The following is a 26,560-nucleotide window of genomic DNA, read 5'->3' on the forward strand; positions in this document are numbered from 1 at the left end:
CATAGTTCAACAGGGCAGACAATGCCACAGGGAGCCTTATACAGTATTTTGGTCACAGCCTAACTGAAAAGAGATTACAGTGCCTGGAAACTGCAGCGGATGAGGTCTTCAGGCAGTACCTTCAAGCCACCAGCTATGTAATAAGGCTAAGCCCTGCCAAGCTGGTCATGCCAATCCTGTGCTCCCCACCCCTTCCTCTTATCATGGCTCAGCGTCCCAGACAAAGCCAGTCTGTGCCTAGCTATGCCAGGCTAGTGTTCTGCTGCCTTCCATCATCATCATCCAAAAGGGGAGGGGGGGAAAGCAGAGAGTGCCAGGCAGATGCCTTTCCTCTTCGCCACCAAAGCAGCTCAGACAATACTCGTCTGTGCCAAGATGGTGCCCTGCATGCCCACAGCAGAGCAGGAGGCAGGATCCATTCCAGCAGCCCCCCTGCATCTGCTTCCACTTAAGAGCGATGTTTGCGTGTCTCTGCCCAGGAGAGCAAATTCTTCCCTTCGTCGTGATCGTGCCTCGGTCCTCCTGGCCTTATCTCTCTACTCCCAGTCAAGAGAGCAGGCGGTGTCCCTCCGCCAACTCCAAGCCAGGATTCAGAGCCAGTACAGTAACTTTGTTTTGAGAGAAGCATCCTCCTCGTAGCGTATTTCTCGGGGGGGGGGGTGATGGGGGGAGGAAGAGCGGCCTCAAGGAGCAGGCTGCCCCCTGCCCTTCTCCCTCCGCGTCCCCCTAACCTTTTGAGACCGTGACCCCTTCCTGCTCCTTGGCGAAAGAGCTCAGGCGATCTTCGCCCGTGCCAGGCAAGCAATGCCCACGCATTATTTGGATGGACATGTTTTCCCTTCCCCTTTTGCTTCCCCTCGGCCTTAACAACGCAGGCGATACCAAACTGTGTGCTTTTCTCTCTCTCTCTCTCTCTCTCTCTCTTCCCCCCTCAAACCTCCAGTGCCCCCTTTCTCTCCCTCCCTCCCTCCCTCGGGGCAAAGCTGCCCCCTCCGCGCCGGGCCGACCGAGAACGCACAATGGAGCCGGGCAATCCCTCGCCGCGCAAGGCTCAGAAATGCAAATCGCCGCCGCTGCCTGCGGCTCCGTACAATGGAAGGGAGGGAGGAAGGGAGCGAGAGAGAGAGAGAGAGGGAGGGAGGAAGGAAGGGAGAGAGAGAAGAGAGAGAGAGAGAGAAGGCGAGGAGGAGAGGAGAGGGGGAAGCCCCATTGGCGGGGAGGCTGCTCGCCCCGGCCCAGCCCCGACGACGCGGCGGGTCCCCGGAGCGCCCCCTCCTCCGCGCCGCCTCGCCGTGTGCCTTGGTGAGTAGCTGCGCTGCGCCGCGCCGTCGTCCGCCCGCCCACCGTGCGCCCCCCTCCCCAGAAAACCGCCCCACCGCTCGGCTCTTCTTCCAGCCCCCCCCCTCCCGCCTCGCCTCCCCGGCACCCAGAGCAGGTGCATGGCAGACACGGCCAGGGGAAGGGAAGGGAAGGGGGGGCGGCGGCGGCGGCCCAGGAGGGGAAAGCGAGGCCGAAGCTTCGGTCTTCCTCTCGGGGAGGGCATCCGGCCGGGGCAGGCAGTGCACCGGGCCAAAGCTCTGGGCGCGCACCGTCTCGGCGCACGGGAAACCGCCCGGCCTCGGCCTCAGGCTTCGTTATCCCCGAATGACCCGGACGGTTTCCTCCATCTCTTCTCGCCGCTTCACCCCCGCCGCGCCGCTCCTCGTCGCCCCTTAAGCCACGTGACGGGTTGCGATGGGCGTCGGGGGGGGCCCACTCGTTTCTCAAGTTTGGAAAGGGGGGGTTGAAATCTTTTCCCACAGAAATCGGGAGTTTCATGCTGGCGGGGGGGACGGACGGACGGTGGGCTGAAGCCATTTGGGGTGAAGTCGCTTCTAGGAGGAATGGAGGGAGTTCGTATACAGCAGGTGGCTTGGAGCCATGAGGAGGTTTTTTGGGGGGGCAGGGAAGGAGGTGGCAACACCTTTGGGCTGCAGAGATGACCCCCCTCCCCCGCAAAAAAACAACAACCGTGCTCTCAGTGGGTCTCCAGGGCATCCCACTTCCACCCACCACCCCCCAGCCACACTTTGGAAGAGATGGTTGTTTCCCCCATGCACCTCACCCCCCCCTTAATATTTGAAACCATTTTAATGCCCCTGAATGCAGAGAGGAGGAATGTGGAGGGTCTCCGATCTGATGACCCAACAGAAGACAAAGTTGTGGCTCTCCAAAGACTTAAAACTAACTCAGGGTGGGGTCAGAGCGGGCAGGGGGGGATCAGTAGCTCTTATTCACTGGAAGCAGTCCCCCCCCCCCCCGTTACTCATCCTTCCTCCCTCCCCGCCCTGGAATGTGCACTGGAGCATTTGCTGAGGCAGCTGCGCCCTTTGTTTGGGGTGTGTGGGGTGGGGAGGGGGGGTCAACTCTGTGTCTTGCTGGGACAGTCACTCTCTTGTCTCCTCGCCGGTAGGGCTTGTGGGGTGAGGGAGGGGACTGATCTGTTCTCATTGATATGCCCCCCCATAGTCCATCGTGACCTGCGAGTTGGCGGGAATTGGCTTGAGGCCTGGCAGCCACTGTCCCTATTCTTGAAGTGGGGCAGGCAGAGGGACCCTTGGAAAGCTGCCTACTTTTTATTTGGGATGCCTTTCCCTGAGTGGCAGCCATCTTGTTTATTTCCGAATAAGACTGAGTGGGCATCCCTATGTACACACCGCCCTGTTAGGTTCAGTTGCATTGCATTAAAGTGTTAACTTCCCCCTCCTCCTGGTATGCAGAAAACAAGCAAGACAGGACAATCTGCCTGACTAGCACTGACTAGGCCCGAAACACATCATGTTGTGGGTTGTGTGTGTGTGTGTGTCTGTTTTTTTTTTTTTGAAAGATTAGTCATTTGGGTTCTGCCATAGGCCCAGCATGGCACAGTGCCAAAATGAATCAGCTATCTTTTATGCAGGCCTGTGAATACCACCAGCTTTGTGCTGCTGCAGGAGAACAAGGCGTTCCGCTTGATTCCAGCAATACCCACTGTAGGCCAAGCCCCAAATACCTTCCTTTTGAGCTAGGCCACCAATTTAGGCAGCAGGAATGTACCGTAATAAGGGTGCCAGGATAACATGGGGTGTGCTGTTCCTAAATCAGAGCTTGGCCTCAGGGTACAATTATTTAAAAAATAACCAAAACCCAACAACAACCAAAAACAAGAGGATCTCTGAGTTTGGACAGAGTGCCTCTTCCTCACCATTAATGACAACTACCTGCCCTCATTCCTGGCTCCCCCTTTATGAGATTATGGGGTTGAGCTTCCAGATCACAGACTGACTTGCAAGTACACTGAACTGTGCCATGAACCATGCTATCTTCCTTATTAAAAAGCAATGTTTAGTTAGGAGATACTTTTTTATGTTGAAAAGGATCATAAAATGTTTCCAGGGAAGCTGGTCTTTCTCAGTCAATAAGGAAAACTTTCAAACTGAACACTTTTAAATATGGCAAGCTTTCAGGCTGTACAAAGCTCTTTTTCTAGAATCAATAAAAAGCTTTAAATGCCCTTTTCCCTCCTGAGGAAATGTTTGTAAGCATCTCTGAAGGCTGCTATGTTATCTACTTTATCTGAACCAGGTTCAGGCATGTTTATGTAATGTTATTCTAAAGTTGTTATCATGATATACTGAAGTAACAACATCTGCACAAGCAAAACATTATAGAGAGTTTCCGTCACATTCTTCCTTATGGTTATGTGTTTTCAAGTAAGTTTTGGAGGAGGCCCTGATAAGAGGTTCAAGGTATGTGAGAGGTTCAAGGAGTGGTTTCCTGCTGCCACCCCTCAAAAAGTTTCCACAGCTGAGCAGATTTAAACCTAGGTCTTGTGAGGTCGGCACACTATCCATAGCACCACATCAATTCCCCAATTCCTGTCTATACTCATTCAGAGATTGCTGTATCTCCCACATGACTGAAGACCACTTTGCAACCATCACAGTCCTGTTTCAGTTTACGTGATCACTTAGCGCAAGGTGGTAGAAATTAATAGAGGTTCGTCAAGCCCCTGATTTTACCATGGGTTGCCAAATCTGATTCCTTCAGCCTCTGATTTGCCATCTGAATATACAGTATAGCAGATCAGAGATTTTGTTGAGTTCAAAGGCTGTCAGCCCACAATAACTGTACTTGGGAATGTTTCTACACAATATATTTTAACCTATTTTAGTAATCATGCTGTTTTTCCAGGGAACCTTGGGAATGGTAGTTTCTAAAGGAGAGTTGAGGCTCTAAATTGTTGGCATTATTGTTCAACTACATTTTGTGTGATTTTTTGGAAGATAGTAATTGCTAAACTGCCATTAAGACTGATTAATGTGTAATATCCACTATAAATCAGGGGACAACATGTACCCCCAACTCAGATGTTGCTGTTCTTCTAGTATTTTGCACCAATCACTATGCTGATAGGAGTTGTGGTTCAACAACATCTGGCAGACTGTGTTTCCCAACATTGTTAGAAAATTTCCTTCAGGATGATAATAGTTACCACTGTAACAGAATACACAAGTGATGGCAAATATATATATACAGTATGTGTTTTTCACTTCAGAAATGCAAAAAAATTCACAGGACGTGTGTATAACATTAGACTGTAAACCTGACAAAAAGGGCTATAACCTTGTGTTTTATATAATCATTTATAGATGAAAACAAAAGAAATATAAAAATAAAGAAGATAGAAACATTGTGGTGCCTTTAAAAACTAAGTGCTATATTTTTACGTGAGCTTTCGTGAACAAGTCTGCTTCCTCAGACATTCCTAGTATAGATGATAAATGATTATAATAATTAACGACGGCAGCAGCTACAGGACTGAGGAAGAAAGTGCTATTCCTTGGAGAGGAACACCAAAATATGTGCATAACTTTATGTTAGGCCTCCAGTCTCAATACAGGCTAAATATTAGGGCACTCATCTTTAGCTGTTCAAATTGCATCATAAAAACAGCAGATGTCTGGGTAAAATTGTTCCTGGACTGTACCACTTCAGAGTGCGGGGATGGTGGCTGCTGCCATGACTTCATGTTGTTTCATAAAAATACAAGCCTTGCAGACAGGAAACTAGATACGAGGCTGACAAGTTTAGCCTTGTTTCCCTGATCTGCTGACTTTGTACGAACAGGAAAGTGGGGTGGTGGTGGTTTTGTTTGCTTGATTTTGTTCAGGGGGAAGCACTTAGGAGGCACACAGGAAATCAGTTCTGTGAAAGTTCTTCACCAATTAACCAGTGTGAATATCAACTCCAGACAGCACTTCTCATAGGTACTTTCAGGTGTTTCTTCTGTGAGGTTTGTTGCCCTCGGGGGAAAGGAGGGCTTGTCATGTGATGAATAGTATGAATTCACAGCTCTGATTCATACCCAGCCAAACCTATAGTGCATTGTCTGGTATGGTTTGTGCTCTCTCTTGCCCCCCTTTGCCAGAAGAACATGGTGCGAAAGAAGAGAAGGTTGCAAACTTTGTATCGCCTTGTTTCCTCTTTTATTTCCTTTGCTAGCTCCCACAAATATTTTCTAACAAGATATTAAAGCTATTCAACTTTCAGATGCCAGGTTGCTGATAAAATGCAAGATTAAAAAAAATTTGGCTTGCAAGCAAGTCACCAGAGCACGGATGGGTCACTTGGATGCTATTGGACTATAATTCCCAGCAGCCTTTAGCCAGCATAGCCAGCAATGAGAGGTGATAGGAGTTTCAATACAACAAAATTCTGGAGGGTTATATGTTTTCTATCTCTGACATAGAGAAACTTCTCAGTTTTCAGCATAGCTCTTCTATTTGACAATTTGAACCTGTATGGCAGCTCCAAATGCTCACAGACCTGGCCCTAATACCGGATTAGGCTCAAATGGTAATGTACTAATGGAGAACATGTAGTCATACAAATGCTGTTGGATTCTCGTTTTCATCAGCCACCAGTCAGCTGTGTAGTTGAGGAATTATTTGTTCAAAATCCTGTTTCACTTCATCAGGAAACTACAATTCCTAGGCAAGATGGAGTGAGGCAGTCCCTGTGGGGTATGGGCTAGAGCAGCGGTGGTCAACCTATGGCACGCATGCCACAGCTGGCACATAGAGCCCTCTCTGTGGGCACACGAGCCATAAGTCACCATCAAGAAATGCTTCCCCATCCTCCGATCCTGGATTTTGGCACTCCCCTCTGCTGGTGCAGTGGTCTGGCAGAGGGGTGTGATGGTGGCCATTACCAGTCTAGCCCAGGACTGGTAAATATTTCTTTGTTAACACCACCCATAGGAAAATAACAACAACAACAACAAGCATTTAACCCTTGCAGTGCAGGAACAGTTGTTTTTTCTAAACTAAAACCTCATATTCGGGCTTTAATTGCAGTGTTGGCACTTTGAAATAAATAAGTTGATTCTGTGTTACAGTTTGGGCACTCGGGCTCAAAAAGGTTCACCATCACTGGGCTAGAGTGTTACATTAGAATTCTGGAAACCTGCATTCAAATGCTGGATGGAATTGTAAGACTTAACTGAGTGACCCTGGGTTAGTTTACATTTCTGTGCCTGACAGATCTGTGATTTAGAAGGGAGGAGAGACTCATAGACATTCCACTGGAATTGTTCCATTTGCTAGGAAAGGGTGTGATAAAATGATAATGACAAAAATTTAAATGACTGTTACACCATTTTACATTTGTGGTGCAAATGCACTTTAAATATCAAGCTTGAACCCCCTCTTTAGGGTTCTACAGCTGGATCTGTGAGGGGAAAAATGGAAAGAAAAGCCAGCAGCTCAGCTTATTTCTTTCTGTAAATTGAAATAGCTGTCTGAATGCTTCCATATGTGCAAGCTAGGTAAAATATTTCAAACATCTGGGAACCAGAGTCTGCCTTTAAAAAAAAAAGAATTTTGCCAGTCATAAGAATGTAAGAAGAGAACTGGTGTGGTACAGCGATTTGACTGCTAGACTAGGACCAAGGAAATTCATGTTCAAGTTCTGACATAAAGCTCACTGGGTGGCTTTAGACCAGTCAGTCTCTTTCAGTTTGAATGATCTCATGGAGTTGTTGTGGGCACAAAATGCAGGGAAGGATAGCCACGTGTGTGGCCTTGGAGTGAAAGGGGAAAAGGATAAAAAAGGTAGCCAGCAATCTGCTAAAATAAGAAGTTGTCACTGCTAGATTTGGCCAAAGGCCTCAGCCAACTTTTTTTTTTAGTAGTGCTTGTGTTGTATTTAGAAAAGCATTGCCTTTTTCAGCAGGAAAAGAGGAGCACCAAATATGAGATGGACTGACTCCCTAAAAGAATCACAAGCTTGAGTCTGCAGGAGCTGAGCAGGTCTGTAGAGGATAGGACATTTTGGAGATTGCTCATTGATGGGGTCACCATACATTGGGGGCGACTTGGCCTCACATAACAAAATTAACATTGCCAATGCTGGCTGTTCTGGCTACTAGTGCCTTCTCTTTCCATCAGTATTATTTAGGTGGGGATCTGTACGTGGGCCAAGGAGTTAACTGTGACTAAGAAATGAAGAGAAGAGGACCTTTTGCTTTGTCACAGTGGCTGCTTTGAAAGAGTCGCAAACAAACCATGGCTTAGGTGTAAAAGCTGATAGGGAACCTGTACCTTTAAGGGCTGTGAAGATAAGGGAAATTTAACATGTGCTTATATCTATTGAAATTCCTTTTTTCACACAGGGGTTAAAGAAGCAGAAGCCCCGCCCTTTTTCCGCCTCGATATCCTAAACCAGTATGCATACATAGCCCCCCCCCTTGCTGCACATACACCCTCATGCCTCTTTATGCCATGGAGAGATAAAGCTCAGGCCACACATAAAGCTGAGGGAGGAAGCCCATAGGAAGAGTTAGTGTCCGTGGTTGGCATTGCTGAGTAGGTGCCAAGGCCCACAAGGCCCTCTTCCTTGCACAGACTAACACAGCCGTGATTTTGAACTGCTTGCAGATGCTCCCTGTTCACAAGTTAGCACAGATGTGGGTGGGGTAGAGCCTTTTGCTTGCTTTCCCCCCTCTTCTTCTCAGTGGCTGTACTGATGAGACGTAGAGATAGCAGAAGTCAAGAGGCAGCGGCAGAGGAGAGAGTTGACCCATATAGACAAAGAGCATTTTGCCTTAGGAACCTCCCCACCCACCCCACCCACCCTGGCCTTCCTAACAGGAGCTGTCGTTGCCCAATGGAGAAAAACCACATTTTAAAATTTATTGTTTGTTTTATTTTTGTTGTTATAACCGCATTTCTCCTGATAAGGGGACCCTACATTTTAAGTACTGTCTGTGTATGTTTTGAGGAGCGGAACATGGAAATGTGTCTTTGGATGGGTGGGTGAAAAAAGGCGGTTTGGTTTACATCTGGAAGAGGAGATGTTTGAAGGAATCAAAAACTACTTGCTAGAATTTATGGCCGGGTTCTGCCTGAATAGATTTGTAATGCAGAAAATGACAGTCTTGCCTCAGGCAGGGTAGAGGTGAGGTTTGGCTCAGTATGGGGATCAAGCCACACCTGCTTATAGTATTGGGGGCGCAGCACGTTTATGTGCCTTAGGATACACCTCTCTGGAATTTGTTCTTCATATCACCAGATAGTTTCAGATCTTGGGTAGGGTAGTTTGCCAGGCTTTCAAAACATCAGCAAGAGGCACACATACAACTTTATGTAGCTTTCCAATAGAATACAAGTCAAGGACAAATCAAGTTGTTAAAAATATGGAAGTTCTCTCAGAAAAAAAAAATCCAAGTGAACAACACCAGCATTATGTCAGGTTCCTTGCCTCAGCCATTACATTTCACTGTTTTACTAGTAAGGCAGGCCTGGGAAAGCTTTGATGCTCCAGATACTGTCAAACTAATATCCTCATTATATTTCAACACTACCCAGGGCCAAAAAGATCTGGAGTTCAGCAACATCTGGAAGACCATTTGTTCCTGAGCCTTTCTTTGAGGGCTGTACTAGATCCATGTTTCTCTGTGCACTGTATGTCCCTTCCTTCAGCTGGCATAACCCCATGTATCTCCCATCATACCAACAGTTAGCAGCCCCTCCTGATTTTTCCCCTCCTAGGAATCAAACCTTTATCTTCCCCACAGAAGCTACCCTGTTTGCCAACATCCTGTTGCTGACACTCTCATCCTGAAAAGCTAGAATGTTTGTGAACATTCCTTGGTATCAGGCTAGGTCAGTTAATGGCTGTGGGGAAAACAGAAGGGTTAGGACAGAGATCTTTTCTTATTGCGCAGACATGTACACAGAGGCACAGTAGGGAGGGGGATCATCCCACAGTGTTGAGGTGAGATCCTTCCTCACCAGGCTGTATATACTGTACTCATGTTTTGCTACAAAAGGTGGGAATGGGCTCACTACAGGAAGCCAGAGTTAGGCTAAATATTAGGAAAAACTTCTTAACCATTAGAGCAGTAGAAGAATGGAACGTATTATCTTGGGAGGTGGAGAGTGCTCCAGTGCTAGAGAAAATTGGAGAACCATCTGTAAGATCTGCTTTGACGTTGATTCAGCGCTGAGCAGGGGTTGCAACTCAACAGCTTTATAAGCCCCTTCCAACTTTATGATTCTAAGAAATGGAAAGATAATAAGGCAAGTAGTAGCAGGTTCAGAGAAGTCAGGGCTGCATCCTCTTCTTTGATTCAGAGGCCACCATCAGATCAGCAGATGAACATCTCCAGATTTGTAACCTGGTAATGTTTTATTTGCCTTGGCTTCCTTCCTTGAGTTATCTCACTGCCAGACCAGTTTTGCTTTAGCAATCCCAAGAATGTCAATCTGTGGGTAAAAACTCTGGTCAAGTACTATAGGCCATCTATTCTGTGGAGGTGGAATAAGGATCCCAGTACAGTACAGTATTCTGCTAGGTCAAGGTTTCAATCAGCTCCTTCTCCTGATTTGGGAAACCAGGACATAGTGTTTTAGGTGTTTTTGAAGGGGGGAGAATATATACCAGAAGTCAAATTCATCTAGAAACAGATCAAAACCTGGGCAACAGAGCTTGGAAATGTTACTTTGAGGGATTATAATTCCCAAAATAATCTGGCCAGCACGACCACTGGTTAGGCTGACTGAAGAACTCAATAACTTTCCCATGCTTTATTTTTCTCTGCATTATTGGAAGCCCATTGCCTGTGTTCAGGGCACTTTAGTAACATTCTTCATACAGTCCTGAGTGCCAACACAGAGCCTAGGAAGTGGCACAAATTATGTCCCATGAAGTTCTTTTTAAAGTGAAAATGTGTGGGTTTGTCAGGTGATATGAATCATGATGTGGCAACCATAGCTTCATTTTTTTCTTTTGGAAATTCTCCTTTTGCTTTCCTATAGCCCATGCAACTGCCTAACTACCTGTCAGGTGTGACATGGATGCCCATTGACCAACCAACAACTGAAGCATGTGATCGGGACCACCATGGAGGTGAGTAACTATTAGAAGACAGTATGGCTTGAATGGGGGGGTGCGAGGCGCGAGAATGATAGCTGAGGGGTTAACCTGTCCCCTCTTCCTTCGCACTTATCAATCCCTCCTCACCCCATCACAATTAAAGATTATCTCAGGCTCTACCTGGATAAAATATATCAGCTCCCTCACCTGGCTCAAAATGGGAATACAGTGGTGCCTCACTTTACGATTGGCCTGCATTACGACGAATCCGCTTTACGACGATCTTTTTGCAATTGCAATTGCAAAACGATGGTCTAAATGGGGGAATTTCGCTTTGCGTTGATCGGTTCCCTGCTTCGGGAACCGATTCTTTGCAAAACGATGTTTTTCTAACAGCTGATTGGTGGTTTCAAAATGGTTGACAGGTAATTAAAATGGCTCCCCGCTGTGTTTAGGGATGGATTTCTTGCTATACAGGCAGTGAAAATGGCCGCTGTATGGAGGATCTTCACTGGACGGTGAGTTTTTACCCCATTGGAACGCATTGAATGGGTTTCAATGCGTTTCAATGGGTTTTTTAATTTCACTTTACGATGTTTTCGCTTAATGGCGATTTTCCTGGAACGGATTATCGTCATTAAGCAAGGCACCACTGTATCTAGTTTTCAAAGTTCGTTTTAGGCTTACAAAAATCTCTCAGGCTTTTATTTCTTCCTCTGCAACTATAATGGAGAGTCTTGGCTCTGTTACCTTCAGTGGGGTTTTGGAAAATGTATTGAGAGATAGTTATTTTAATTAACTATCATCTTTCAAGAATACATATCTTTCCAAGGCTGTTTCCTACGGATAGGGACCAAATTATGTTAACAATATAAAAAAGCAAATAGTATCAAAAGGTAAGTTGCCAAAATCTTTCTCATGGGTAGCTGGTGTTATTTGGCCCCATTTTTGGAGGGAGGACACAGTCCAGTCTGAGGAGGAAAAGGCTCTGATGTCTTCTTCAGCTGCCGGCCAATGTTCCCTCTACAGTGGGGTCTCTACTTAAGAACGTCTCTACTTAAGAACAATCCAACTTAAGAACAGCTCCATTTGCTAAATTTTGCTTCTACTTGAGAACAGAAATCCAAGATAAGAACAGGAAAAAAAACCTTTCCTGCTCTTTTTTTAACCTTAGGTCATCTTAGGTTAAAAAAAATTCTCCCCCGAGTGGTAGAGTACGTATTAACCAGCTTTGCATTAGTTCCTATGGGAACTAATGCTTCAATGTACGAACGCACTTCTACATAACAAAAAAAAAACAGCCAGAACGGATTAATTGGTTTTCAGTCCATTCCTATGGGAAATTTTGCTTCAACTTAAGAACGTTTCAACTTAAGAACACAATTCCAAAATGGATTAAGCTGTTAAGTAGAGGTTCCACTGTAGTTTCTATGGACGGAAAAGAGCAGATACGGATTAAATGGTTTTCAATGCATTCCTATGGGAAATGCAGATTCAACATAAGAACTTTTCAACTTGAGAACCACCTTCCAATACGGATTAAGTTCTTAAGTAGAGACCCCACTGTAATTTCCACTAGCGCTGGGTGGTTTGAGCCTCGACCGGAAGCAAATGGGCAGCAACACTGGCTTGGCTGCGCAGAACAAATGGAGTACTGAGAAGGTGTGCAGCTTAGCGGGAATGTTGCTGCCTGCCTTTCTCTCTTTCTTCCCACAGGACAGTTTGGCTGAGGGAGGGTGAAGGGCAATCTAGTGCAGCTGGGATGAGAGGAAGAGAATTAATTCTTGGTTTTAAGTGCTCCAGAACAACTACAAAAACCAACGTTAGGGAGACCGAAGTCCTGTAGAAGGTCTTTTTAAATGTGGTGGGGCCATGTTGTTCCATTTCATTCAACCAGGCAAAAACAGAGGGAAGCTGGCAGTCCTCTGCTTGCATTTTATTTCATGTAAGGAGGGGGGTAATTCTTGGATATGCATGGCATAGCTCTCCTCTGAGGCAGACCTTTACAAGCCCTCAAGCTTCTTTTCTGAGCCTAGCCCAGGAGAACTTTATCTGTCTTTAGTTCCAGCTATGGGTCGGATAATCCTTCCCACTTCTGAGTCCACACTGAGTTCCACTGCCCTTCCACTCAGGATGATGTCCAGAAACTTTGTGTGTTTTCTGTGCCTAAAAGGATATTCCAAAGTACTGCTTTTCAGCCACAGGTTTTCCAAATTGTTCTGTAGCAAAAGAGTGGGGTTGGATGCCTGTTTCTGGGGAGTGGAGATGATCACCGTTTCTCCTGCACATCAAGCGGAGTTCGGCCCTCCCCAGTCAAAGGAAGCAATGTTATTTGGCAGGCGTAGTAGTTGCTAGCTTGCAAACCGCAATGTGAAAGAGAAGCTGGTTTGGTCCATTGCTATCATGTGGGAAGGAAAGCTCTGTTCTATCTTATACTTAAGAGTTCTGCTTTGGAAAAACGGGGGAGGGTGATAGTTTTCCCCCCAGGTTGTGTGTCAGCCACAGGTTTGCTGATTGTTCTGTAGAAATTCAGTGGCGCAGAAAAGCTTGCTTTATTCTCATTTTCCATAGATGGCAGTCTATAAAGTCATAGGAAAAGAGTAGGAATAGTCTCAGAGGGGATGTAAAGAAAAATCAGAACTTTGAAAAATTATTTTGTGGATTACAGTCCTCATAATCCTCCAGCATGACCACAAGGACTTATGGTCCAAAAAGTAACATTTCCAACCTCTGAGAAAATCATACTCTGTGCTAAGGCCCCAGATGTCTTTTTTCTCCTTGCTATTCCTGCAGGATGCAGATTACCAGCTGCCTTCTGCCAACTCAGCCAGTGTGGCCCTCCCTTCTCCATCCTCCTCTTCTTCCTGCGATGGCACCGAAAGCCTGGCTTTCAATGGGGAACTGGACCTGCAACGCTATTCCAACGGGCCAGGAGGGTCAAGGAGTGAAGCTCGACCGTATCCTTGCCCTATCTGTGGCAAGCGCTTCCGCTTTAATAGCATCTTGGCCTTGCATACACGCATCCATACCAGCTCCTACCCTCTCACTTGCCCCTACTGTGGCCACCGGGCAGGGCAGCGTGCCAGCTTGCGACTCCACCTGCGCTCACACTGTCCTGAGGCTCGTGCCCGCCTCAGCCACCAGAGCCGTCTACTGCTTGAGCTGGAAGAGCGGGCGCTTTTGCGAGGGCAAGAGGAGGAGGAAGAGGAGGAGGAGGAAGAGGAGGAGGAGGAGGAGGAAGAGCCAGTTGCTCCTGTCCCACCCCCACCTCAGCCCATCTTCCGCTGCCCATTCTGCAAGGGCAAGTTCCGCACCGCAGGAGAGCGGGAGCGCCACCTCCGCATCCTCCACCAGCCCTACAAATGTGGGCAGTGCTCTTTTGCTGCCGCCCAGGAGGCAGAACTGCAGTGGCACAACCAACAGGCACACAGTCTTCCCGCCGCCAGGGTGCCCACCCCTCTTGCCCCTGCCTCTGCCCCCAAGACAGCCCCGCCCACCCCTCCGGCCTCGGCCCCCACGGCCCCCGCGGTCTCCACTCCGAATGAGTTCCGCTGCCAGGTTTGTGGCCAAGCCTTCACTCAGTCCTGGTTCCTCAAGGGCCACATGCGGAAGCATAAAGACTCTTTTGATCACAAGTGCCAGGTGTGTGGCCGTGGCTTCAAAGAGCCATGGTTTCTCAAGAACCACATGAAGGTTCATCTCAGCAAGCTGGGCCTTCAGACTGAACAAAGAGGGACCGGCCCTGGCCGGTCAGCACAAAGCTTGCTGGTGGGCTGTGAAGCCCTGTATCCTTCCCTCCTCTCCCCTCGGCCCACAGACAAGGCTGGGACGGGCAGTTTTCTGGGATACAGCGATGCCAGCTGTGCTGAGCGCCTGCAGGCTACAGCTCGGGCTGTAGAAAGTGGCCAGCAGTGGAGAGAACGTCCCTACACAGCAGGGTCCAAGCTTGCGAGAGAAGACCCAGGAGGGACCCACCGCTGCCCAGATTGTGCCCGGACCTTCGGCACATTCCAGCAGATGTCCTTGCACCGGCAAAGCCACCTGCCCAGAGAGAGAGAGTGGAGCAAAGGGCAGTCTCTAGGCTCTCACCTTCTCACAGGACACTGGCTGCCCACAAACACCAGAGCCTCCACCACAGCCAGCTCCAGTCCAGCTCTGCTAAACCAGGAGGAGAAAGGCAAGTATGGACAAGCAGAGCCCAAATGATACCTGAGAGCTTTGTGAAAATGTTTGTTTTTCTCAGCAGGGACGGGGAGCTGTTGCTGGTCTCATAGAACAAGAAGGCAAGCCTTTCTTGTCGATCAACTCACGTTGTAAGTGCTAGAAGGAAATGTTTGAGTCACACAGAATTCTGCTTACTTTACATAAATAAGTAAGACAAATGGCAGTGCATAGTTAGGTGGAAATTAACTTCATCTAGTCTTCATTTTACAAATATATATGTGGGTGGGAAAGAGAAAGGAATTAAGAGATATGCTTAGTTGATAGTTATGAATGGAGGCCATGGTAAAACTTTATGTCAAAGCTTGTGAGCCAAAACCAGCACACACCCCAATATTTAGTTGATGTGTTGGATTAAAAAAATGCCTAACGAAACTGAGATTTTAAAATAAGTATTTTGGCAGTTGCCTATATGGCGATACTTGGTTGGCAGTGCTGGGTTACATCTAAGAAAAGAAAGGGATGAGGTCTGTATGCTTTATCAAAAGGGGAAAGCGCTAGGCCTCTAGAAGACTCCACAGCATGCAGAAAATGTCACCAGTTCCTGCAAAATCACAAGCTTGTAGATAACGTGGCTTTACCTGTACTTCATCTATGCCAGTCCGGCCTTCCTCCTTTTAAGAGATGGCAACTTCATATTACAGGGCACAGTACTGCACAGGCTGCCACTGAATTGTTTCAAACTAAGACTTGAGGACCACTGTCATTCCAGATGTTTAGGACTGCAGTCCCTATGTGCCTTACCACTAGCCATGCTGACCTTTGGGAACTGGAAGTCCTAGAAGTCTCAAGTGCCAACAATTCTACACTTCTGTTATAAACATTTTAGGGCTTGACTGCACTTTGTAAAACTCCTGTTTTTGCACCAAGTTTGACACATTTGAAAGCAAATTAAAAATCTACCAAGTACTTGATATACAGCTAGGTGCACTTTTTTTTTGTTGGGAAGTGGGATTTTTTAAACACCCACTTGGAGGTTGTTTATTTTAAATTGATTCTGGTCACACTTTTTTGACGTGTTTTGGCATATGTGATTACCTATGCCAGAGTAAACAGTGTCTATGGGAGTCTGCACGGTTTGCAAAGTTTGTGGTGCCCTGCAGTCCAAATTCTTCCTTTTCCTCCCTATCTGTTTCTAGTTTGGCGCTGCATTGATCTAGTGCTATGCCACTTCAAAACTTATATATATAAAACATTCAATATTAAAAAAACATGATTTAAACCATATATGTATGACCATTTTTAAAGGACAGAGGAAAGAGCTGTTACAGTAGTTGCGGGCTGGGTTGTATGCTGCTGATGTTGGCTCTGCCGTCTCAGGGCAGGCATACTCTGCTTCAAGAAAGACATAAAATATGGTTGAGAAGAAGAATTAAGGACAAGGTACGATCCAGAGTGTCAGAATACCACATCTTCTGACCAGTGTAAAAGTCTTTCCATCAGGGCACACACACTGACAAAAAACACCTTGTAATGTTAAATCGATTTCCAAAAATTTTGAACCAGATCCTGATTTATTTTGACAGTATAGTCCTTAGTAAATATTTTAGGTTGTTGTGTTTTGTTCTTTTTAAATTCCATACATTCATGTAAGAGCTGTAGTGGGCGAATGTATACTAGCAAATCTTCACGCATACTTGTTTTAGCTGTTTCTGTAGCCAACCTTTGCAAGACTTCCATGCTTAAGTCTCTTAGAAGAGTCAAGCAACCTGTTACATTTACAGGATTTATATACTGCAAGTCTGAGGAAGATTTCTGTGTGATCCAAATGCTTGCTTTCAAAACAATATTAATTGGGATAACTGAAAGTTCTCCACTGTTTTACAGTTATGCAGATTTGCGTAATGTCTCACATCTGCTTCAAATTTAAAACAAATTTGTATAAAACAATGTAGGTCTCCATTACAAACTCATTTTTGTTGGATATATCCATCCTCTGCAAATTTTCCAAGAACAGAATCCCAGGTCTGTGTCTTGCCAAAAACAAAACAGAAACCAATGGTATCCAACTTATAAAGCACTGTATTTCCTAAAAATTCCTGATTTAAGAGATTTCATACTCCACAACGACATAATACTTTTCCAGGCCGGAAAGGTACAAGAATTGTACAGAAGCACATGAAAATATGCAATATTTTGAGAATATACTCTTTCCATTAGGTTAGATGTCAATCTTAAATGCGGGGGAGGAATGGAACAAGGAAAAAGCTGATTTGACTTCTGTTGTCTGTATGTGGTTTCAGGATATAATGGGGGAGGGATGATGCAGACAAAGCATTTTCTGCTTTAAAAAGAATGACTGTTAAGCTGCATTTTGGTAATAGTGTAGCAATGTGCTCATTCTCAAGTCTGACACATTGTTCAGCTATTAAAAAGGTGTGAATCATATGTTACCTCACTTCCATGGGGTGATTTTACAGTGTGGGAAGTTGTTGATTTGGGGGGGGGGAGGGCATTGGGGCAATCTGTTGTTTAAATGTGCCCTCAGGTGGTAAGAGATGGAAATTGTCACAATAGATGAACAATTAAAAATTACCTTGTATCTAGTGGGGAGATTCCATTTCTTTCTGTCTGAAGTTATATTCAAACATGCTCATGAAAACATCCATATCCTCATTCTGTGTCATGGGTGGGTGAGTGACTGAGAGAGAGAGAGAGAGAGAGAGAGAGAATCAAAATCCTTTTATTGCCAGCTGGAAGTGACTGAATGTTACATGGTATGCCTTCAGCATGTTTTAAAAAACCATAGGATTTCACTGTTGAATAGAATAGATTGGGGAACTTTGACCATTCAAAAGTTTTGCACCATTAATTCCTAAAATTCTGTATTGGGGTGATGGGTGGGGATGATCATAGTTGTAGGATTAAAATCCAGAAGCCAAAGGGTTCCTCATTTTTAAGGTGGACTAAATATCTTTTACAGTGGTGCCCCTACTTATGAACAGCTCCAGCCGCAAAATTTTGCTTTGGCTTGCGGCTGGAGCTTCGACTTGCGACCAGGAAAGGCAAGGGGGAAAGGTGGGAAATTCAAACCGTTGCTGGCGAAGAGACTGCTTCTTTGTAGCTCTTTCGCCCCAACAGTTAGGCACTGAGGAACTGCCGGCAACCTCAGCATCTTTGGAGCACGTTGGGAGGCGAGTGGCCGGAACATCCTGGCGAGGCTCAGCCTCCTGGCGCTTGGCCACCGCCACCGCTCCTCGCCGTCCTCCGCAGGCCGTCAGTACATTTGAATTTCCCGCCATCAGCCTGCGGAGGGCGTCGAGGAGCGCCAAGAACCGATGTGGCCGCCCTGGTGAGCAGCTGCTGGTGCTGGTTCCGGAGCTGGAGGTGGCGTTGGGCACCAGCAATGGCAGCGGCCCACAGAGGCCATCAGAGGAGACTTGGGTCTGCCTGATAAGGTAAGGTACCAGTTTTTGGTGTTTAAAAACTGTTCTAGGTCGGTTTTGCAGGGCTGGGGGGGGCTTATGTTTCTGTGGTGTGTTGTTGTTTGTTTTTTGGTGGGTTTTTTTCAGTCCCTGCATGGGGCTTGTAGTTTTATTTTAATTTTTTAAAGGATTGGTGGTTTTGTGGGGTTATTTTGCCAGAACGGATTAATCGTGTTCCCATGCATTCCTATGGGAATGCATGCGTCGACTTACAACCATTTTGACTTACATTGCATCTTCTGGAACAGATTATGGTCGAGGCATCACTGTACTTCTGGGAGACTTTAACATCCATGCAGAGATGTATGTTGCCAGGGCAGCCTTGGAGTTGATGGATGCCATGCTGTCCCTGGGCCTGCCCCAACATGTCACTGGTTGTATGCATGTGCCAAATCACACATATTGGACCTGGTGTTCACATCTGGCAGAGAGAAAATGATCTGAATGTGGTAAACCATGCATCTTCTGCCTTATCATCATCAGATCATCACCTGCTGAGATTTTCACATTGTACATCAGTGTCCCCTAAAACTGTTGGACCCAGTTGGTTTCCAGAATGTCGGGGTGGGTGGGTGTTCTACTGAAGCCCAGGTGGCCGACTGGTATTCAGAGGTGACTTCTCAGAAATGGCCCCTAGGCTTTGGAATATGATTCCATCTGAGATACACCAGGCTCCTTCCTTCTTAATATTCAGGAAATTGGTGAAGACAAAATTCTACAAAGCTTCCTTGAATAACTTCTCCCCGAGCTGCTGTAAATATTATTATTTTTTCTTTTGTTGCGCTTTCTTTTTCTTTTTATATTAATTTTAGGTCTAGATTGGTTGCGCAGGTTTTATGGGCAGTTTGTAAGTCAGTCAGTCAATCAATCAATCAATCAATCAATCAATCAATCAATCAATCAATCAGTCCCATTCTCCCTCTTCTTCCACAATTGGAGGGCAACCTTCTGAAGTGGGATGCTTCTTTAATCTGTGAACGCTTTCTCCTAATTATTGAAATCCAGGATTCCAAACCATGATAAGAGCATCCATGGGGCTCTGCCCCTCAGGAACCTGCCCTCCATGTATAGGGGGTGACAGAAATGGCATCAAGGAGAGGAAGAACTGACATCTTTCCCCTTCTTGTGTTTATTCTACCCAGTTTAATAATGCTGAAAAAAAGAGGCTGTACTGTACATTATCCTGAAACTTTTTATAGGAAGAAGGGAAGGAAGCATGACAAGCTTTGAATGGAACTAGGAGCAACTGCACTTTCTACCCTTCCTTCTTCCATCGCAGTAATACTCAAAAGGTTTGCCCTTGTTAGGGACGAAAAGGGGATGTGACCTCAGAAATAGAGAGCTTGGGATTTTGGTTTATGGGGAAAAAATTCTCAACCACCCCTACCCCCCTGCCACTTAAGGATTTTTTTTCACATCCCAGTCTTTCCTTCTCCATTTCACTTTTAAATTATTAAAAAGTATTGCGTATGCTCCTCCCATTACTGCTTTCTTTTAATAAAAAGATATACAAACTTACACAGATTAGGAAAAATATAACACAGAAAATTCACTGCAATACAAATACAATATAAAAACATTTTTTTAGAAAACAGTAAAAAGACAGTTTTAAAGCCAGCAGCCAAGTGTAAAATAGAGATTAGCATTTGGGAGACAAAGAGGGGGAAATACTAAAGGTACACGGAAACAGTAAAGAGTTGTCTGCCTGGAGACTAGAAGAGAAGGGGGCAAAGGATCTGCCTAGGTATAGTATTCCACTGAAATGATGCCACTGCTGAAAGAAGCCCTGTCTCAAGTGCCTGCCCTCTGGTGTCTTGTAAAAGCAGGCCTGTGGGTAGAGTATCCTCGTCTAAGCTGATAACTTGAGAAGAGGGACAGTCTGTTAAGATAAAATAAACAAATAAATAAAATAAAGGAAATGTAACACTCGCCAGATTTTGTATACCAGGGATGCACCAAATGTTAGATCAGGATCTGTGGCTTGCAGTGGGTTGACAAGGATTTCTGTACTCCTTCCTCCTACTCATCCCCCACCCAGCAACAGCAGTAGTATAAATGTTTCCCATCTTCTTTAAATTGGGCTGATGAAACTAAGAAACGTTGAGAGAGAACTGGAAATGGCATCTGTGAAAGGGTTGTGAACTCAGTTGGGGTGCTGAAAACAAATGACTGGGCAGAATGTGTGAGAATGCCTTTCCCCTTCCCAACTTTGGTTTCCTAGATCAGTGGTTCTTAACGTGGGCGATAATGCCCCCCAGGGGGCGGTTTCATTTTTCAGGGGGCGGTAGAATGAAAAGGGGCGGTGTGGGGGCGCTGGAGCAGAAGGGGGGCGGTAGGGGGGCGCTGGAGCAAGCCAAACCTGTGAAGATGGCTGCAGCCTTTTTACAATGTGCATGAATATATATTTTCCTCCAATCTTAATTTAGTTTCAGAGTTTTCGTCTTGAAATTTTTTAGTTCCTGCATTGCAGTTTGCTTTTATGCCCTTTTTATATTTCTTTTTGCGTCTTAAAATTCACTTGAAACTAAATCATTAAATGTTACTTTTGGGGGGGATTTCATTTTCTTGAAATTGAATTTTGTTTTCAGGGGTCATTGCATTTAAGTGTCTTAAATAAATAAATAAATACATAAATACATAAATAAATAAATAAATAAATAAATAAATAAATAAATAAATAAATAAATAAATAAATAAATAAATAAATAAATAAGATATCATCACCGCGGGGAGGGGGGCAATGATAACTTCCTCAATGGCTCAAGGGGGCATTTCTTTCAAAAAGGTTAAGAACCACTGTCCTAGATGTTCTTCGACTGCATCTCCCAAAAACCCAGACCAGCACAACTACTGGTAAAAGCTTCTGGGAGTTTTAGTCCAAGAACATATAGGGACCCAAGATTGGGAACCCAAATCAACATCTCTCATACTGTCACCCCCACCAACCTTCTAAACCACTGTGTTGTATCTGGTGCTTCTTGACAGATGTCATAATTCTAGCAGGAACAGAACTAGGCCTGGCAGGTCTAGAATTTGGCCACCTCTGGTGGAGAGAAGTCCCAATCTAGAACCATTCTGAGAAAATGCGTTTATACAGAAGCAGTTTCTTTCACTGCATAGCGCTACATGTTGTGTAACAATAAGAAAAAAGGGGAGACAATAAAATATTAGAATTTTTTTTCAGTCTTAATAGCCAGAACCCTCCTAGCATTAGTGTAAGGTTTGCATAATTTGCTTGCAGTTGATTGTGGTTCATTGGCCAGGTGGCCTGGCATGTGTCTGTCATAAGTCTAGTCACATATGCAGCTGCATAATCAAGATGTGATCTGGCTCTTTGGTTATATAACTGAGGGAATTAATGTGGGGGAATTAGCCCCAAGTCGCCACATCAAGTAATACAAGCCTTATGCGAACACTAATAGAATTGTGGTTAGTGTTTACGGCACATTGCAAGGTGTGTTTCCTGTTTTTCTTTCTAGAAAACTTAAAAGTTGACTGCTGGGTTTCTGCAATTTTTGTTTCCTAAATGTAAAGGGGTTTTTTTTTTTTTTTTTTGGCAAGCATTGTAAAATAAATGGCACAGAAGCCATTCCTCTGTTACTTGGATGAAATGAAAAACATCACTCCTTTCTGCAGTTGTCACACTGTGTTACATTAACAAAGGTTTCAAATTGATACTGATCCAGCGTAGTCGTCACAGTTGTCTAGGGGAGGTTACCTACACTAGTGTGGGAAAGTGGCATACCTCCTTTTTTGTTTTGTGCCTCAGAAAAGAGATTGCTTTGTCCTTAGGGCTCTGAGATGCACCCAAAGGCAAAGAGAAAAGAAGAATGGAACCAAACAGGGAGAATGAAGAAAGTTTTGGAATCCCCTCTTATTAAAAATCCCTTTCCCTCTCCATGGTGTGTTTTCCAGATATGCAGGGGCAGTCACGCCTGGACGGATCCCGACGGGGCACTGGGAAAGACTGTCCATTCTGTGGGAAGTCCTTCAGGTCTTCCCACCATCTCAAAGTTCACCTCCGTGTCCACACAGGTAAAAGTCAAGATAAAGCATAGTGGGCAGGAGTCGTCTGGATGGCCAACAGCAAGTGGTGTGGGGTAACACCTAAGGTTCATGTGTCCATGCTGGCTAATTCCTGACAATCCCCCTTCTCTCATAGTTCTTTACTACTGGTGAAGTCCATACAACTTCCACTTACTTCCTGCCTAGCTAAATGTGTTGAAATCACTACCTTTTTCAGACGTATCACAGGCAGTCTGTCCAGGCTAGCCAAGCCATTTCAATGTTTCTTCCTCTTATTACTTAACCTGGAGCATAACTAAAGCTAACCATTGGGATGATATCTTCCAAGGCCCAAATGCCTTCGGAGACACCCCCCCACTGCTAGGGATCCCAGAGACTATTGGACCCGCTGCCCTGTTCACCTACTCCATCCTAATGATGAGAAAAGTATTGATTTATTCTATTTATTGGATTTCTATCCCACCCATCTAGACCAAAGGTCTACTCTGTAAGGAGTAGTAAGGAGAGCGGACAGCATTCTCTAGTTGCCTGGGTGCTCTGGACAGTTGCAAGAGGAGCACAGTCCCCTTCCACTCATGTATTCAGTGTGTGGTAGGCAAGACACTTCCTGGAAGTACAGCTTTGTAAATCCAGTGTGTCAGACTAGTATCAAAAATGTGCAACCAGCGAGAATGAATTCCTGTAACTTACTGTGTCTGACTTTTAAATGGCCACAAACCTAGTTGTCCGTGATGTGTAAAAAATCAGGCCATCACATGAGGTGAATATCCAAATTATGTTTTCCCCCACCACTTCTTTTTCTTTTTTGTTGGAAAATCTATTTAGCTCCCCTAATAGCTTACCATCAGCTATTAAAACTATGTCATGCAGAATCAAGTCATAATAAAATAAAAAAGAAAACACAGTTGTGTGCTTTGTACTGCAAAATCCTTTGGCAGTATTATTATTGGATCATTTATTTATTTATTTTATTTATATCCTGCCTATCTGGTCGTGTCAGGACCATTAAAATATCTTAAAAGGTAAGTTTAGGTAAGGACTAGAGATGGGCACAAACCACGAGTTCGGTGGTTTGTCCTGGTTTGTTTACTGCCGCAGCAGGTGTTCAGCAGTTTGACACCCCCACTTGCTCTGGCAGACTCAAGAGGCAGCATCCCGGTTATGTTTATTTGTGCTTTATAGGTTGTGAGGCAGGCAGTTCAGGGAATATGAGGGGATATGACCCCCGTCCAGTCTGTACAACGAGGTGCAATAGTTCTCTCCTCCCTTACAGATCCATGGCCTGCCCGGGAATTGGCAGGACGAAAAGAGAATGATTCAGAGTCACCTAGTGAATCTGTGACTAGATGTGGAACGTTTGCTGAAATCTGCAGGGCCCAAATTTCTATTGTTCTATATCTACAGGAAAAGACTTCAAAATACAGCTGTCTTACCAGCTTGTTTCTCGTGCTTTTTTTTCTGCAGGTGAGCGCCCGTACAAGTGCCCTCATTGTGACTACGCTGGCACCCAGTCTGGCTCTCTCAAGTACCACCTGCAGCGCCATCACCGGGAGCAGAAGAGCGCTGCAGCTGCTGCTGCTGCTGCCGCCGCGGCTGCCGGAACACTGGAGCGGTGCCCCATACCCCTCGCCCCCACTGCAGTCCCTGCCTTTCCCCCTACCCAGCTCACCAAGAGCCATGGGCCTTTCCTATCTCTGGGGGGCTTGGGTGCAGCTCGGTCCCGTCCATCGCGACGCAAGCCTCTGCTCAATGGGAAAGCTGACTTCCAGCCCTTGGACCTATCCCTGCGCCCAGCCCTGGCCGGAGGAGCCCTCCACCGCTGTCAGTTTTGCCCCTTTGCCACCTCAGCTCCTGAGCTAATGGAATTACACCTTCAAGTCCACCACAGCCGGAAAGCCCGTACCCGGCGCTATTCTCACACTGCCCCTAAACCTCGGGTGATGGTGGAGGATGAGATGCCTGAAACCCAGAGCCCCCAGATGAGAGGCCTTGAGTGTCTAAGTCCAAAGGGTGAGGGCATCAAAACCCAGAACCTCTGGCACTCAGAAGACCAGGGAGAGCCTCCCATATCCGAGTTGCCTCGAGGGAAGCGGACCCCTGATGGAGCAATAATTGCTAGTCTTTCTCCTGGAGCTGCACCAGCTCAACAAGGTTGGGACGATATGTCACAAGACTCCGAGGAACCCAGACCCGAGGAGAAATTGCTTGGTTCTGTGGTCCAAAAGGGACCACATCAGGAGGCATCTAAGACAAGCCAAGGCCTCATGGAATTGCAGATGGAGCCAGTGCAGGCTTGAGTATATCTACTCTACATATATAAACCAGTTTCGAACCTCTTTAACTGTCATGATAACTCCCATTGTGGGGCCCTGGGAACTGTAAGTTCATTCTGTGAAGTGGACCTCTCTAATAAAGAATTCTGAATGCCCCTATGAAAACTACAGCTCTCAGAGTTCATGAGCAGGGGCCTTGGAGAGCCCATAGCATAGTGATAGAGCACATGCTTTGCATGCAATAAAGTTCCAGATTTAATCCTTTGTAATCCCTAGCGAAAAGAGGTAGCAGGGCTCTGAAAGTCCTCTGCTGGTGACCTTGACCTGCCAAAGCAGGCCGAATGGGGCCGGGTGGACCAATGATCTGATTCAGTAAAAAGGCAGCTTCTAAAGACAGTTAAACCAGTTTCAGAACTGTTTACATTTGTAGTGTAGAAGTGCAGAGTCCAGGAGAGGCAGCTAGTACAATGCCTTCCCACAAACGACAGGGTCATGCGCCCATCGGTGAGAGGTGTTGGGGTAGAAAGTAGTAGGGTTGTCTTCTTTTTTGGAAGAGGCGTTATGTCTTTAACAGCAGCAGGAGAGCCAAAAGAGGCACAGTCGATTTTTAACAGCACAGGAAGCCCTACCGGGAAAAGCAAAGAAAAAAATGCCAGCCCCAAGAGGTAAAATAGAGGAAGGTGGTAATATGGCTGGGATATGGAGTAGGGCAGTGTTGCTGTAGCAGTCTTTTCTGTTAGTCATACAGGGTTTGGAGGTGATACGTTTGGTTGGACATGATGGGTTCCACTCCTTTTTCTCTCCTCAGTTTTAGGCTTGATGCGGCTTCCTTTCAGTGTCACTTCTGAGGAACTGGGCCCTTTTCACTGTTGGCACAAAAATAAGGTTGATTTCCCCCTATATGTGAAGAGACGCCTGCTGTTTCACCCGGAAAGGTTTTGTAAAAGGAGAACATTTCTTCAGTTGCAGTTTTCCCCTCCGTTGTGCTGCTGTGGTAGGGAGAAGTTAAGGCCTGTCAAAATTCTCCTTTATCCATTGATTAATGACACAGGAGCCCTTTCCCCATGAAGCCTTGTTTATCTTGTCAAGTGCTACAGAGGCAGGCCAGGCCAGACTAACCACTCCTGGCCTGAGGGGATTTCAAAGTACCTTGTTTTGGGGCCTCATCTCCATAGCAACCAGGTGCCACTGTCTCTCTCGTGTGCGTAGCAAGCAACCCAGTGCCAGTATCTTTATCTCCGTAGTGATCCAGCAACAGATCTTTGTTTCTGTAGTGACCTGGCATGTCAGGGAGCTTGACAACTTCTAGAGTTTTCTATTTTTTTAATGTTTTCTTGTAGAAAATTTGAAACTGGAAATAAAAATTAAAATGAGCAGTGACTTAGTGCTCCATTAAGAGAGAGAGAGAGAGTGTGTGTGTGTGTATGAGTGGCTTTGAGCAATGTCTTTTAAGCATCTGCTAGGAACCAGAAGTTGCCAGCTGTAGCCTCATGCTTTTTGTTTGGAAAATGGCCCCAAAGAGCATGGGTTTGGCCCAAGTCATCCTCATCACCATGGTTGTCATCTTAGAACTGCAAAGCTGGAAGGGACCCTATGGATCATTGAGTCCAGCCCCTGTCAAGGAGGCACAGTGGGGAATCGAACTCTCAATCTCTGGCTCCACAGCCAGAGACCTAAACCAAAGTGCTGGAGAATTATAAAGTCCTTAGATTAGTAGAAGAATATCACAAACCACTATAAGCAAATTAATCACAGAGAATGTCTGAGCCACAGTTTCTCTCCTAGTTCATTAGAGTGGGCATTGCAGAAAAGTAACTTTTCCAAAACTCTATCTGAGTCAATCACACACAGATAGGTTTCTGTATCTTATATTCCTCATTGTGGCTGATCACAAAACACATTTCAATACATGTTAGTATTACTTCTGTTAACTATCAAAGCTAGAAAGATAGGCGAGTTATAAATAATTCTCCAGCGGGTATAAATTAAGCATTGGAAATGTGTATGCTTCCAGATGTAGTTGTTCTTACCTGTTTTCAAGAGCGCAAAGTGGCTAACAAATTGCACACAAAAAAAACACAGTTCAAGTCATTTATTCCACACCTTGAGTGTGTAGGAATATTGTTTTATTACAACCCCATTTTGATTGTGCTGGCTGCGGCAAAGAGTAACTTAATTATTGTCCAACAATGTGCACAAGACCACGTATTCACTTTA

General features: G+C 45.6%; 1 protein-coding gene across 1 annotated transcript; it reads left to right on the forward strand.

The window, feature by feature from the left end:
- Positions 1-1,161: 1,161 nt before the first annotated feature.
- Positions 1,162-25,719, forward strand: ZNF219 (zinc finger protein 219). The gene is made up of 5 exons (XM_073004491.2): positions 1,162-1,302; positions 10,341-10,431; positions 13,192-14,575; positions 21,960-22,079; positions 23,535-25,719. The coding sequence occupies exons 2-5, from the start codon at positions 10,426-10,428 to the stop codon at positions 24,365-24,367; spliced, it is 2,343 nt and encodes a 780-aa protein (XP_072860592.2). The 5' UTR covers positions 1,162-1,302; positions 10,341-10,425; the 3' UTR covers positions 24,368-25,719.
- The last annotated feature ends 841 nt before the right edge of the window (positions 25,720-26,560 follow it).

The sequence above is a fragment of the Pogona vitticeps genome, chromosome 6 (assembly GCF_051106095.1).
Source record: "Pogona vitticeps strain Pit_001003342236 chromosome 6, PviZW2.1, whole genome shotgun sequence".
Taxonomy (NCBI): domain Eukaryota; kingdom Metazoa; phylum Chordata; class Lepidosauria; order Squamata; family Agamidae; genus Pogona; species Pogona vitticeps.

What these genes read in the sequence shown, in the direction of transcription:
- ZNF219 (XM_073004491.2), top strand. An exon ending in GCTAAACCAGGAGGAGAAAG is followed by an intron (nt 14,576 to 21,959) that starts GCAAGTATGGAC and finishes TGTGTTTTCCAG; the next exon opens with ATATGCAGGGGCAGTCACGC. An exon ending in TCACCTCCGTGTCCACACAG is followed by an intron (nt 22,080 to 23,534) that starts GTAAAAGTCAAG and finishes TTTTTTCTGCAG; the next exon opens with GTGAGCGCCCGTACAAGTGC.